Genomic DNA, 12,716 nt, shown 5'->3' with positions numbered 1-12,716 from the left:
AGCCTCATAATCATTCTAGCGGCTCTTCTGGTTAGGCATCATGGAGCACCATGTTGTCTTTTTGGGTGACAGACACGTCGTCCATCGTCGGATAACACCTGCCCATCTGGCGGTCAGTCCGCTGTCACTGAATTGCACTCGATCCTTATGTTGTATCTGAAGCAATCTCCTTGACCATTTTGGATACATCCCCATAGAAGGATGCTTTTACCAGCCGCATGATATAACCCACTTCGAATCCCAGATTTATCTGCTTCATCACCTGAACTTGTGGATTGTGCTATATCAGAAAGGCTCTGCTTCGATGCCTGAGTATTTGACACTTAACTGGACCTGGTGGACCCCTACAACTGGCACGCAATCGATTTTGTCTCTCGCCTCATCCAGCCTAGACCACATTTCCGGCAGGAGCAAAGGCACACTCTCGTCACTGGCATATCCTTCTTGTCTTCGTATGCCGATAATCAACAGCGGCGGTTACCACGATCTGACAATTATCACAAGAGTCTCATGGAAATTCTACTGCTCCTCGCCGATGTAATCCGGATTTACACTGTACGAGTACGTCAAGGTGGAGGCCAAGAGAGGTCAGCATCTCGTTTCTGCATTCATTAAGCTCCTGGCCTTATTAATTATAGGTCACTGCCTCCCCACGTCTTGCCTTCCTGTGCCCATTCAACTTCTCATTTTGGGCTATCTGAAGCATGCAATTGAAAAACCCAACCAGCAATTTGGCTTGACAGTCCTATATTCTTGTCAAAACGTCGACAAAATTCACCTTCACGTCCTCAGGGATAATAAATATAAAGATGAAATCAATCGTTCACTGTTCTTGCGGACTATCGTCAAACGAACCAATCGATTAATTAACTAGGTTATGCCTTGACCTGTACATTGCTCCTTAGAGTCCCCACCCGCCCATTTCGGAGCTTACCACACTCTTTGAGACTTCAGAACATCCAGCATCCTCAATAACATAGGCCCCTTTTTGTACCAAATTTTTCACTCCTCAAATCGCTCAACCTGTACTGTTTTGGCTCACCATGGACCTTTTGAAGAAAACTAAGACATATAGAGACTTCATCTCCCAAGTTTGTTGTTTTGGTCTCACTACCTTCATTTCCAGCAATTTGGGACACATAAAACATCCTCATCCAAACATCTATGTACCATCGCGGGATTCTTCTTCACCAAACCCATGTCGGGTTGAATTGACACGCCGGGCCCATAGCATCGTTTTTTGGAACCATCGTGGCTTGCTCCCTGATAGATGCTTAATGGTATGTGGTGTTAAGCTGGCTCTGTAACTTATGGCTTACGTGTGTGTGTACGCAGATTTTAATACCGTCGAATGAAATCGCAACCATTTCCGCCAATGTTGCTTTTGTTGCTATGTATTGTCTGATGCTTGGATACAGATCACTACTGGTTTAGCTCCAGGTAGCGTTGATCTTTAATCGAACTCTACTAGTCTCAAAATTTGAAGCAACTAGCAATTGGGTGTCTCAATTGGTGGCGCTTCATTAGAGGAGCCTTTGCGGGCTAACGAGCGATTTACGTGAGTCGATTGGCTTGGTAATTCATGCTACCTACGTTTAGAATAGGTTACGACTCGTTCATTCATTAAAATTTTTCTCCAAGGAAAGAATAACCTATTGTTGCTAACTACTCCACGATCAATTAATTGATTTCAATGTGCACTGCCTAGCTGGAGTCAAAAAAAGGTTTTATCCAAAATTCTTGAAAAGAAGATAAAGATTTGAACCTACTCAGTATTTTGCCAAATTTCATGTTTTCAAGAGGGCCGATCGGCACTGTAGAGGATCCGCTTTTACGCACACACACGAAGCGTCAGATGAGCCATTTTTCTTATCACGAGTGATTCCAATGTGTACGGCGGGGTCGGGCGGGAACCAGTAGACGGGAGAGAGGTAGAACCAAACTGATGTCTAATGTCTGCCAGAGGCCTTATCCCGACTCCCATCTCATCACATATGATGATTGTCTTTGTGAACTGAATTGAAAAGAGCTCGAACCTCTTCACCGCCATATGCAAAGCCCGTGGGATTAGAGGGGTGTTAATATTAGCCATTGGTTTCCGATAACACGGGTGAGGTTTCTGAATTTTTAGAATGCCAGGAAGTCTGTGTCTGTTTTTTCGGCTAGCTGTTCTTCATCCCAAAGAAAGCGATTTCGATGATGTCGTTACAAACTGAGCAGACATCAAACACCTTTCGGGCCGTGTTCCTGGCTTCTATCCCCGTATCCCCATCCCGTAGTGGACTCGCCTGCAGGAAGCTCAGGCTTCCCAGGCTTGTCGTGAGTAAATGCCTTTGGCATTATGCATACCGTGCGGCAAAGGAGTTAAATATGACAACATCCGTTCCACCTCATACTGCATCCAATCACGCCCTGAAGGGCAAGTCACACACCCCGCAGGTATATGATGAAGGACCAACTCCGTGGGTGTGAATCATTCCTGATTCCGTCCTGATATGATTAAAAACAATGCGTTCGTGCCCTTTATATATGATCCGTTGGCCGTGGAATATATCGAATAATCAAAATTGCATGGGATACAGATGGGACTAAGTACACAAGATGTGCTCTAGAAACTGGAGCCGTAAAACGACCGTGGTTGGCAAGGAAAAGAACAAGGCTTCACGCGCCTGATGCTAACCGATGCTTTGCGTACTCTACGAAATCGTCAATGGTAGATGGCCAAGCGGCTACAAAGGAAATTGACCATCAGTTACCGAAGTTCTTCCTGGGAATCTGAGAAAACGAACGAACCTTCCATATCATAGTTTGAAAATGTGGAGTTGGTAGACCTGATAAAATCAAGGAACTGTAGAAAAGTAAGACACAACGAATTTATGTTTACTAAGAAAAGACACAAGTTGATAACATACCATAACCCATGTATCCTTGCTGACGCCTTTTAGGCCCTTTTGGTTCATGAAGTCGAACCACCACTGCAAATACTCTTTTTTCCAACCTTCATCTCCGTCCATCTTGACATCATTATCGTCGTCATTAGCTCGAGAGAGTGCCCCCCCTTGAAATCCGTGTGGAAGAAGAAGACCCCAAAAAGCCTGGGCAGTCTCAAGACCTGTGTGATTGTAATCGTATATTGGCATTTTTCTACCCAAGGCAAACGGACGTTGTAGCTTACCGAGACTACGTTGTCCTTCTGAGCGGGCGAAGTCAAATGTATGGTTATACACCTTCTGGAAATATCTGGGGTCTGATGCGAGCTGATCTCTCAATCTTGTAAGAGCATATTTCATTCCTGATATTGAATCGGCTCTGTTGATAGGGTCAGTTCGTTTGTAAAATAAATGCAACGGTGGATATATGAGATAAGAAAAGATGTACTTACCCAACAGCTTTCCATCCATCTACCCATCCTGCCCTTGTCCATTGCCCCATTCTCGGCGACTTTAGTTCATATGCGATGGCTAATAACACAACATCTTCTGGGTCGACTTCCAGGTCTTCACAAAACTTGATTGTTCCGTCTACTGTGATGTTCTCATCTTCTGGATCTGTTACAAATATAATATAAGCGTGTATTTTCATCGTAGAATATCGCCTTCTAAACCTTTGTACTTGTCGAATAGTTGGTTTAATTTGCTTGATGATGGTACAGTTGAATCTCCTTTCCGACGCGCCGAGCTCGCGAAAGCTTTCGGATTCGTGTAGAAAGCGTCAATGGCGATGTCTAATCTCTTGTGTGCCTCCATGAACTTTCTAGCATCTTTTGCCCTGATCAGACGTCAAGATCAGTTCGAGATCGTGAACCCGTGGAATGCAAGTATCAAAGCACATACGAGGCACCTGTTACCGCGCAGAACTGAGCGACATCGTTATCAAACTTTGTGTCTGGCATCGCAGTATATTTGTAGATTTAGGGGGCGCTGAGTGGTAATAAGGGAGGAGGAGCGAGGTACTAGTGCGTGTTCAACGAAAGAGTCGCAGCGGTCAGAGTCATCGCCGCACCCGCGATAAGTTCACGTGCTTCGAGACCATAACCTCCACTTGGACGTAAAATGTACGAATGAATCTGGCATCTGAAGAATTCAAGCTATACGAAGAATCTGTAGCACAGAGGTTCCTTACTTGACATTTATACAAGTTTTGTTGAACATTGTGCTCCGATTCTCCAGAACAGCAGGTCAGGAACATAACAGCCGTCTGTGCCGAAGGTTCGGAGATTGAACTTAACCCTATTTGCAAAAATGATGGCAACGTGCATGTTGCATTCTGCAGTTGTCCAACAACAACTTGACTTACAACACACCGGCCATCGACTCCTTCCAAAGCTCAACTCACTCTTCATTCCTTTTAATGTCTATATTACTGCATGACAGGTGTCGTTCATTGACGGTAGGGACATAGCCTCATACAAGAGCTATAATGACTTCTAAACTCTTCAGAGGGTGTAATGGGCCACTTCATTGTGCAAATTTTCTGCATGGTACCTTGGCGCGACACCCACGCCGTCAAGGAATCCCTGTATCGGCTCTTCTAGTCTGAATATCTTGGACAGGTTATACAAGTTACATACTCCCTTGACGGGTAGTCGCTCTGCTGTACACCTCCCTTCACCTACGTGGACATCGGACCGTGTACTTTTGGTTTCCTTAAATGTCTATAAGCATCAGCCGAACTATGACCATCTAGGGCGACGTCATAAACGACTCGTAATGGGGACGTTCTTTGACAGATCATGCTTTCAAAAAAACATAGCCTTGCAGACGTCCGCGCAATTGGATAAGTTCGCTTTCAGGCCGTAAGAGCCCAGATACAGACATTGTGTCAATCTTACACCGGTCCTCTACCGCTATTTTCGATAACAGGCCCTGCACTCCCACCTTTGACATGACATGTCAGTTGAAGTCAAGAGCTGAGTGTCTCGGAGCCTCTAGTGAGGCTACTTATAGGAACACCCGACCCTTCGTTTCCTTCATGAGCCGTATGCATCATTTACCCAAATCTCGTCAATCAGCCAAGTCAGCCACACCACCCGCCTGTCTCGTCTCCCGGAAATAACACCCGCCGCCGAGTGTCGTCTGTTCTTCTGGTTTCTTCTCTCGAAGATCTTCAGCTGGCATACTGGTGAATGATGAGTCCTGCCACCTGATATCCTGGGCGTGTGTTGTATGCATCTATCCATGGTATACATCTGCTTCGAATGCTCCAATATGATAGCATATGCGACGACGGTATGACTCGTTATGAAATCTGGGGTAGGGTCTCTATTTATTACAATTGATACCGAGCAGCGACTAGTGAATACCGACACATGCCATGGTGTATCAATAGACCTTTTGCATTTCGCAAAACCGTTCTTTTCAATACCCGCCTATATTTAATTACCACCCGCCAGAAGAATTTCCCTACACTGGCTGTCCATCGGTCTTTTTCCTTCGCGACCATCATGCGAGAGGCGCGTCGGTTTGAAGTGCGCGCTCACACCAGTGTAAACCTCACCGCTTCTACTCTGACACGCTCCCTCCGCAGCTCACTTGGGGTTTTTTGTTCTGTCAAGATCTTATCAATGTCTGGCTCGTTTCTGGTTCTCTCCACAGTTATGCGTACCCCATCCATTGTGAACCCCGGTGAACCAGCCGCGTAAGGATGATGCAACAAGTCGATCCTGTCAACGCTCTTCTTTTTTCTACACGTAAGTTAGACATGCACCGCCCTGACAAAGAGGCCGGTTGTTGCCTGCAGATCTTTTTCTTTTTTTTTCCCGTTTGTCACCCATGTCCGCATGCTTTCTTTGAGAAAGGGGCTTCCTAGCATTCACCTGGTACTTCGACTTTCACTTCTTCCTTGTTCCTAGCTCGCCCAAATTTCCATGCTGTTCATTTACGGCGTCAGGAGATCTTTTTCATTCAACTTGGTCGGCATACTGTTGGAAAGGGCAAAAAAAATTGTTTATAGTCTCATGACACTCACGGCCTCCTTCCGATACTAGAAATTTGAAAGGGGGAGTGCGGAAGGGCTATTTTACTCGACGCTTCACACTCTCAAGGGACTTTTAATTTGCGCCGATGGCCAACTTAATAGAATGTGAAAAAAGATGAGCATGGAATGAATTACTGACATACGGAGTGTCCCAGTTTCCAGACAGTCCACTCCAGTCCAGTGACCCATTGCACTGTTATAGGTTATTGGTACTAGGTAGGCTGAAAGGAAAAAGACGAAAATCTGGCCCATTCTGGTTTCCCTAAATTTGGCCGTTGGTTTAAAAATGCGAAATCCGAATATAGCACAGCAGTGGACTGGTATTGTAATAACAGTGGAATGAATCAATGAATCGGCTGCATGGCACTCACACTTGCACTGTCAGGCGACTTCAATCCCGGTTTCATGATTTCATTCATAGCAATGCGCACAGTCAGCCTGGCTCACTCCCCGTGCTTCTTAAATCTTATGAGTCCATCATCCATCATCCATCATATTATCATCATTACATATCCAGTCAGCCCAGAACCAGAGCCAGAAACGAAGCGTCTTGAAATGGTGTAGTGTGGCGCCCTGCCCTGCCCTGCCCCTGGGCCCTACCCTTATAAGTAGCATATGTACACCTGCCTGGCGAGACGATTTACGTAGTTTGGGTTTGGCAGTAAGCAGGCCGAATAGGAAGATATCGACGAGGGCCCAGGTCTAGGCTCTTTGCTTTTTAGGGGTTTTACGGTGTCGAAGGGGAGAGGGGGAAGCGAGAAGGTGAAGGCGAACTCGCGACGGATCAAGAATCGAGAATCGAGAATCAAGAAGCATAAATTCGAAACTGTAATGTTATGTATATATGTACAGATACAGATACTCCCCGCGATCTGAACAGAGCGGGCACAACCGTCCTACATCCACACTTTGTTTTTGGGTTATTGACTCTTTGAGTAGCCGTTGCCCGGTTCATTTGCGTTTCGCGCGAGCGAGCAGGCAAGGTTTTGAGGATGAGGCTGAGGCTGAGGCTGATGATGAGGCTGAGACTGAGATAAAGGCTGAGGCTGAGCTTCCTTTAATCGCCGTCGATGGCCTTAGTCGCCGTCGATGTGAGCAGGACTGAGTACTGAAGCAGAAGCTTGAAGGATGTGCGGTGGTGAGGAAACTCAGTCGTGCAGATGTCCACATAGTGCACTATTACTATTAGTGATGTCTGCATATCGTCATCTTAGGGGACCGGGATATGACGGCGAATCGGTGACGCGTGGGTGGCGGTTGCATCATCGTGCAATTGTACTTCTTACCCATGCTTCTTGCTTCCTGTTGATACGAACGAACAATTTAGCAAAAAAAAAAATGAATCCATTTACAAGTCCGTAAACCCGTAAACCTCAGGCTGTACAACTCTAAGCGACTTTAACATGGTATATTAGCATGTTATATTGCTATATTGCTGGCGAACGCGTCAGTACTCAAGTCTACTGAGTTACGACGAGATACACCAAGGCTAGCTGTGTACGTACCGTAAGGAAACAAAACTCGATCGACTCGACTCGGACTAATTTTTTTGGTTCCACCTTCCAACATCGTGATCGTACCGCCGCAGTTCAACTCGCCTGCCACCAGCCAATACGCAAAAAATGAAATGCGCTGTTCACGGAAATATGACGGATCCTGAGAGTCCGAAGGCTGCGTAGCCAGCATAACCGTCTTTTCCGAGGATTATTTCAAGTTTGAGCAGCATGTTGATAATGATAACGATTTTTTGCACCGGACGCGTACAGCGATCAGCAGCTAGTTACGGCGCTAGTAGGAACCCGGTGTATACATGTCCATGCAGGCAAGGATAAGGATAAGAATAAAGATCAGCCTTCAGGAAAAACTCGAACTTGTTGGTGCATGATCAGTAGCAAATCGCTCTCCCGGCAGCTAGCCCATTGCAAATGCGGAGATAAAAGCGCGCATTGTTCACTATCAGGGCCTTTGATACCATGTACCGATGGTGCGAATTCGAATCTGAATCCGAATCCGAATCCGACTACAAATCCGACATCGATACCGGTATCGTAATCAGTATCGCTGATGCCAATGCCAATGGCGATCGTGCCATTTGCGCATGTGCGTTTTGCGTAATACTAAATCATAATGTGATGCGGATGTGGGTGGGTGGTAAGATAAGGAAAGCCCTGGGACTGCGGAGAACGTCCATTTCAAGTGGGTCGACGATCATGATCACTTTTTATATTACATTATATTATAGTATCCTTGATGACTGAATGAATGTGTGCTGGCGTGCCGGCGTGCTGCTGTAGTGTGCCCAGTTCCTGGCTTCAAGGGGCTCGGAAGTCGGAATGACGAATAATTTCATATCAATATAGGGCATGTGTTTTCGAGGTCGAGAAAAAACAGGAAAAAACGTGTCTACGCGGTATGGTAAGTATAGTAATACTGATACTGTCCGACGTCCCCTTGATGACGGAAGAGGTTCGCTTCTGCTTCAGGTATAGGAGATAGGAGACATCTTCTGTAGATTTTTTGCCCGGGTGTATCGTGTGTTATCAACATTGTGACTGGACGTTGGATACAAATCGCATCGCATCGCATAGTCAAATATCAGTACCAGAGCAAATTAAAATAGCAATAGCAATAGCTATTAGCAGCTAGCGTCTAACGTCTAGCGCCCGACCGACCGCTCACCCGCCCACAGCCCCGCCCGACGATTTGGTGCTTATAATTAGTATTGAAGTACTACTACTGTTCGATCATGATCGTGATTCGCACCGAGCGCAAGTCGCGGCGACAGTGTCAGGTACTACAGCCTGACGTATTAAATTCCAAGTATCCTTCCCCATTGTCATCTAAATCAATAAATCAATGTTATGACTTGAGCTATACCCATCGTCATATATCATCCATCATCGGTGTCATGTTTTCGCACTTAGCTGGTAGCACCCTGGTACAGGTTGTAGTCCATTGGCATTGTCATTGGACAAGAACAAGACAAGTAAAGTGCGTATACCGCTTCAGACGGAGAACGAAAGCGGTTAAAGTCACAAGCCGAATAATAAATTACACTCCGAAACATTGCCATCAAATTGTTATATAAAATATCAATCTGTTTCTGTTTTCTTTGAATGTATATATTACGAATTATAGGTCCGACTCAAACTCAGATATATGTACTTGATTAATTAATATCATACCTCAATTTGTTCTTTTGGCGCTCAGCGACGCACAACGCGGACCACTTTTTTTCTTCCCCTCTCTTCTTCTTTGTTTTTTTGCAGACACCAACGGAAATGTATATTTCAAGGATTAGGATTCTCACATTCTCGCATTCTCATACTCTGGGATTCTGAGATTCGAAGAACCGAAGCGAAAGCGGCATATCGATGTCAGCCATGGGAGTATTGCCAGTGAATCAAATATTTGTATCTTCGTCACACTGGTGAACGTAAAGCAAAGGAGCAAAACCGCAAAACCATTACACTGCTACTCCTGCTGCTGCTACTGACGATGATGACGATGATAATGATGATAATGATGACAACGTGCAAATTTGAAAACATAAATCACAGGTAAACAAAAAAAGCGGAGAAATCCAAATTCAAAATTCAAAATTCAAAATTGAAAAATTGAAATCGTCACTCGATCGATCACTCATCACTGTCGCACGCGGCACGATCATGATCATGATCAGAAAATGAAATGACGATGACATTGAAATATAAAAAGCCGCCTTAAGCCGCCCTGCCATTGCACCCGCCATTCTCTGCCATTGTGGCCATTGCACCTGCCATTGCGTATGCCGGTGGAAGTGCCACGACAGTGCCGCTCAGTGCCGCTCAGTGCCGCCGCGTGCGCCCGGCGCCATGATTGGCATTGGCGTTGGCAATTGCGAGTTCGATTGCGATTGCAATTGTGAGATCGGGCGGATGAGGGCGGATGTGGTGGGCATTGGATAGGGGGTACAGGGGTACAGGGGACTCGCTGGGAGCCTAGGGGAGAGGAGAGGAGAGGGGGAAGAGGAGAGGCAAAGGCATGGTATTCCATTCCAGATCGACTCGAACTCGAACTCGAATGGACGTCAAAGCAAGCAAGCACAAGGATGAGGATAGCGAGCGCAGTGCAGTGCGCACCCGCACTCGCACTCGGAGGTTCTGATATAAGTACGGGTAAATGTTAATAGGACTCGGACCAGGTAGTATGAGCATTGGCAGTACTGCAGATGGACGGACGGACAGATGGAATGGGATGGAATGGGATGATCATGTATTCATGTATTCTTATTTCTATAAACGCGTGGATTCACGTTCATGCATTCGCGGATTCACGCATTTCATACATCACGAATCACGAATCACGATCATGATGTACTATGTAGTCGTAGAAGCTGAAGTCCCGCAAGATGACGCATCTTCCGCTCTTCCCTCTCTCTCTTCTCTCTTTGGGAACTGGAAGCTGGGAGCTCCCAGTTCTCCGAGTGAGTCTCTCTGCGTCTGCCTGCCCCCCCATACTGTGTAACACACAGCCCAGCTCAGCTCGATCTTAATCTCAGAAGCTCCGTCCGTCTGAAGTTTGAACCCAGACGACGCAAGGTTCTTCTTCCTTCTTCCTTCCCCACTGATCAATGACAGTACACCGCAATTGCACCTGCAACTGCATGCAGTGACGTGAACCCGTGAACATCGACGTAGTACGTACCATTTTCTATTTCTCAAATGTAATACCCAAATTCTCACCTTACCCGGCTCAATACCTCTTCAATACTATATAAGTAAGTATATAAGTAAATTCAATTGATCAAGGACGCAATAAACGCGTCGTGTCGTGCGTCGTCGGATGTCATCATCATCCATCTTCGTAAGTAACATAACATACACAAGGGCATAAGGTACATAATCAAGTGAAGTAAGTGAAGTAAGGGCTTAGGCAACCTTAGCAGTCCTCATGATCGCCGATTACAACCCTGTCATTTCCCTACTTGGAAGGCACACGCTTCTGACGGAGCATACGCATAGCATAGGCATACCAAGTACTACTACGATTCCAAGGTAGGCTGTGTGTGTAAGCGTAAGCATATCTCGTATACAAATACATACCGTCATCTTCCTTCTAATTTCACAAATATCATTCTCAATGCATACAAGTTTTAACGATTTGTGTCTTGTTGTATACGTACAATACACATATTCCAAGATGAAGATTGAGAGTGAGATTGAGATTTTCAAGAATACGATAACGGGATGTGAAATATGCAGATGGGGAGTGAGTTGGTTGATACAGAGCGCAGGGAGGGAGTAGAGAGTAGAGAGTAAGAGAGTAACTAGACGACGTGTAGAGTAGATTCGATGGAGCGCACGTGGAGAGGCGACCGGGTTCAAGAATTAGCGAGGCAGCGGCGGCGGCGGCGCAAAAAAGTTGGACGTTGTTTGGACGTAGGCGGTTGGCGGTTGCTGTTGGATGGATGGATGGGTGGGGCATAATAGACGGACTTGAAGAAGACGACGACGACGACGACAGAAAGTCCAAGGTATAGATAGATAGACAGATGGAGGATGGGGATGGATGGTATCTTGCTGAAATCAAAAAAACGAAAAAAAACAAAACAAAGAGTAGGAGTGAGAGCGAGACCAGGGCGTGACGCGTGATGTCGTGCGCAGCGCATGAACGGGTGGATTCATTATCTATATGACACAAGTGGTGTGTGGGGGGATGTGGTGGGTTGGTCATGACGGGGCAGGACAATTCATGTTCGAACGATCACACGCCTTGTGTGTTTGCCCGCCCGCCTCCGCTCAGCAAAGGGCATAGGCCGCTTCCACGCCTCGTCGTCGTACTCTTCCGCGGAATATTCGGGTTTTGTGGTGGGTGGGCCAGGGGGGATGAGGTCCTGCGGGGGCGTGCGCATGCCTGGCTGATGCAGCGAGGGCGAGTGATGGGAGGATGATGTGGAGGAGGAGGTGAAGAGGGGTGCGGGGGAGACGGCGATGGTGGATGGCCGTGGGGTGGGCCGCGAGGGGTACAATGTTGGCGGGGCGGACTGGACGGGGGAGTGGTGCGGCGGAGCGGCAGCAGCAGCAGCGGCGGGGGTAGCAGGGGGCGGGCCGTTGAGCCAGGGGCGGGTTGTTTGTGTGCGGGGTTTGAGTTGTTCTGGCTCTGCGCCGTGGGGAAAGTCGACTTCGACGCGGACGCGGACGATTTCTTTGCCAGCCTGTGCGAAAAAGGCGCGCTCCTGGCGCTGGAAGAAGCCGCTGGTGGGCCCTGGGCGCATCTCTGGAAAGTTGTCGGGGGGCGCGGGGGGGAACATGGCCATCAGGTCGTGGCCGGTCGGGGGTGTGGGGTACTTGCGATGGGACATGTCGGGGGCCTGGCTGAGGTCGACATCTGCGGGGGGTCAGTGGGTGGCTGAGTTGGGTGAGCGAGGGGGGACGGCACCTCTGAGCGAACTGGGGGACAGCGGTCTGCGGAGTCGGTGGTTTGGTGGCGAGTGGTTCGGCAGCTTGTAGTGGTCAGTGGTAGAGGCAGTCGGGGAGGGCGAGGGCGAGACTTGGCGCAGATGATAGGTGGCCGACATTGGGGAAAGCCGCACCTGTTCTAATTCCTCTTTTATATCTCTCGAATCGGTTCATCAGATCGGGAGCTGGCTCATATTTCGCAGATCGCAGATCCAGCTCACTTTGCTCCTTGACAACCTATACTAAGCGCTGGCTCATCCTCTGACAGAAACCGCTCAGATGGGAACCGTCCTTTCAGTC

At 47.4% G+C, this 12,716-nt stretch overlaps 2 protein-coding genes across 2 annotated transcripts; both read right to left on the bottom strand.

Annotated features, from left to right (window-relative positions):
- Positions 1-2,661: 2,661 nt before the first annotated feature.
- Positions 2,662-3,892, bottom strand: JR316_0010773 (Defective in cullin neddylation protein 1; the record flags this gene model as incomplete). Its single annotated transcript, XM_047896437.1, has 7 exons — positions 2,662-2,729; positions 2,794-2,848; positions 2,913-3,112; positions 3,176-3,309; positions 3,383-3,548; positions 3,605-3,768; positions 3,834-3,892. 7 exons carry the CDS (start codon positions 3,890-3,892, stop codon positions 2,662-2,664), a joined length of 846 nt encoding a protein of 281 aa, XP_047744482.1.
- Positions 3,893-11,707: 7,815 nt separating this feature from the next.
- JR316_0010772 (uncharacterized protein) lies at positions 11,708-12,319 on the bottom strand (the record flags this gene model as incomplete). Its single annotated transcript, XM_047896436.1, has 1 exon — positions 11,708-12,319. The coding sequence occupies one exon, from the start codon at positions 12,317-12,319 to the stop codon at positions 11,708-11,710; it is 612 nt and encodes a 203-aa protein (XP_047744481.1).
- Between the last annotated feature and the right edge of the window lie 397 nt (positions 12,320-12,716).

The sequence above is a fragment of the Psilocybe cubensis genome, chromosome 10 (genome assembly GCF_017499595.1).
Source record: "Psilocybe cubensis strain MGC-MH-2018 chromosome 10, whole genome shotgun sequence".
Lineage (NCBI taxonomy): Eukaryota > Fungi > Basidiomycota > Agaricomycetes > Agaricales > Agrocybaceae > Psilocybe > Psilocybe cubensis.
Note: the sequence above shows the minus strand (reverse complement) of the source record. Positions and strands in the feature narration are given on the sequence as shown.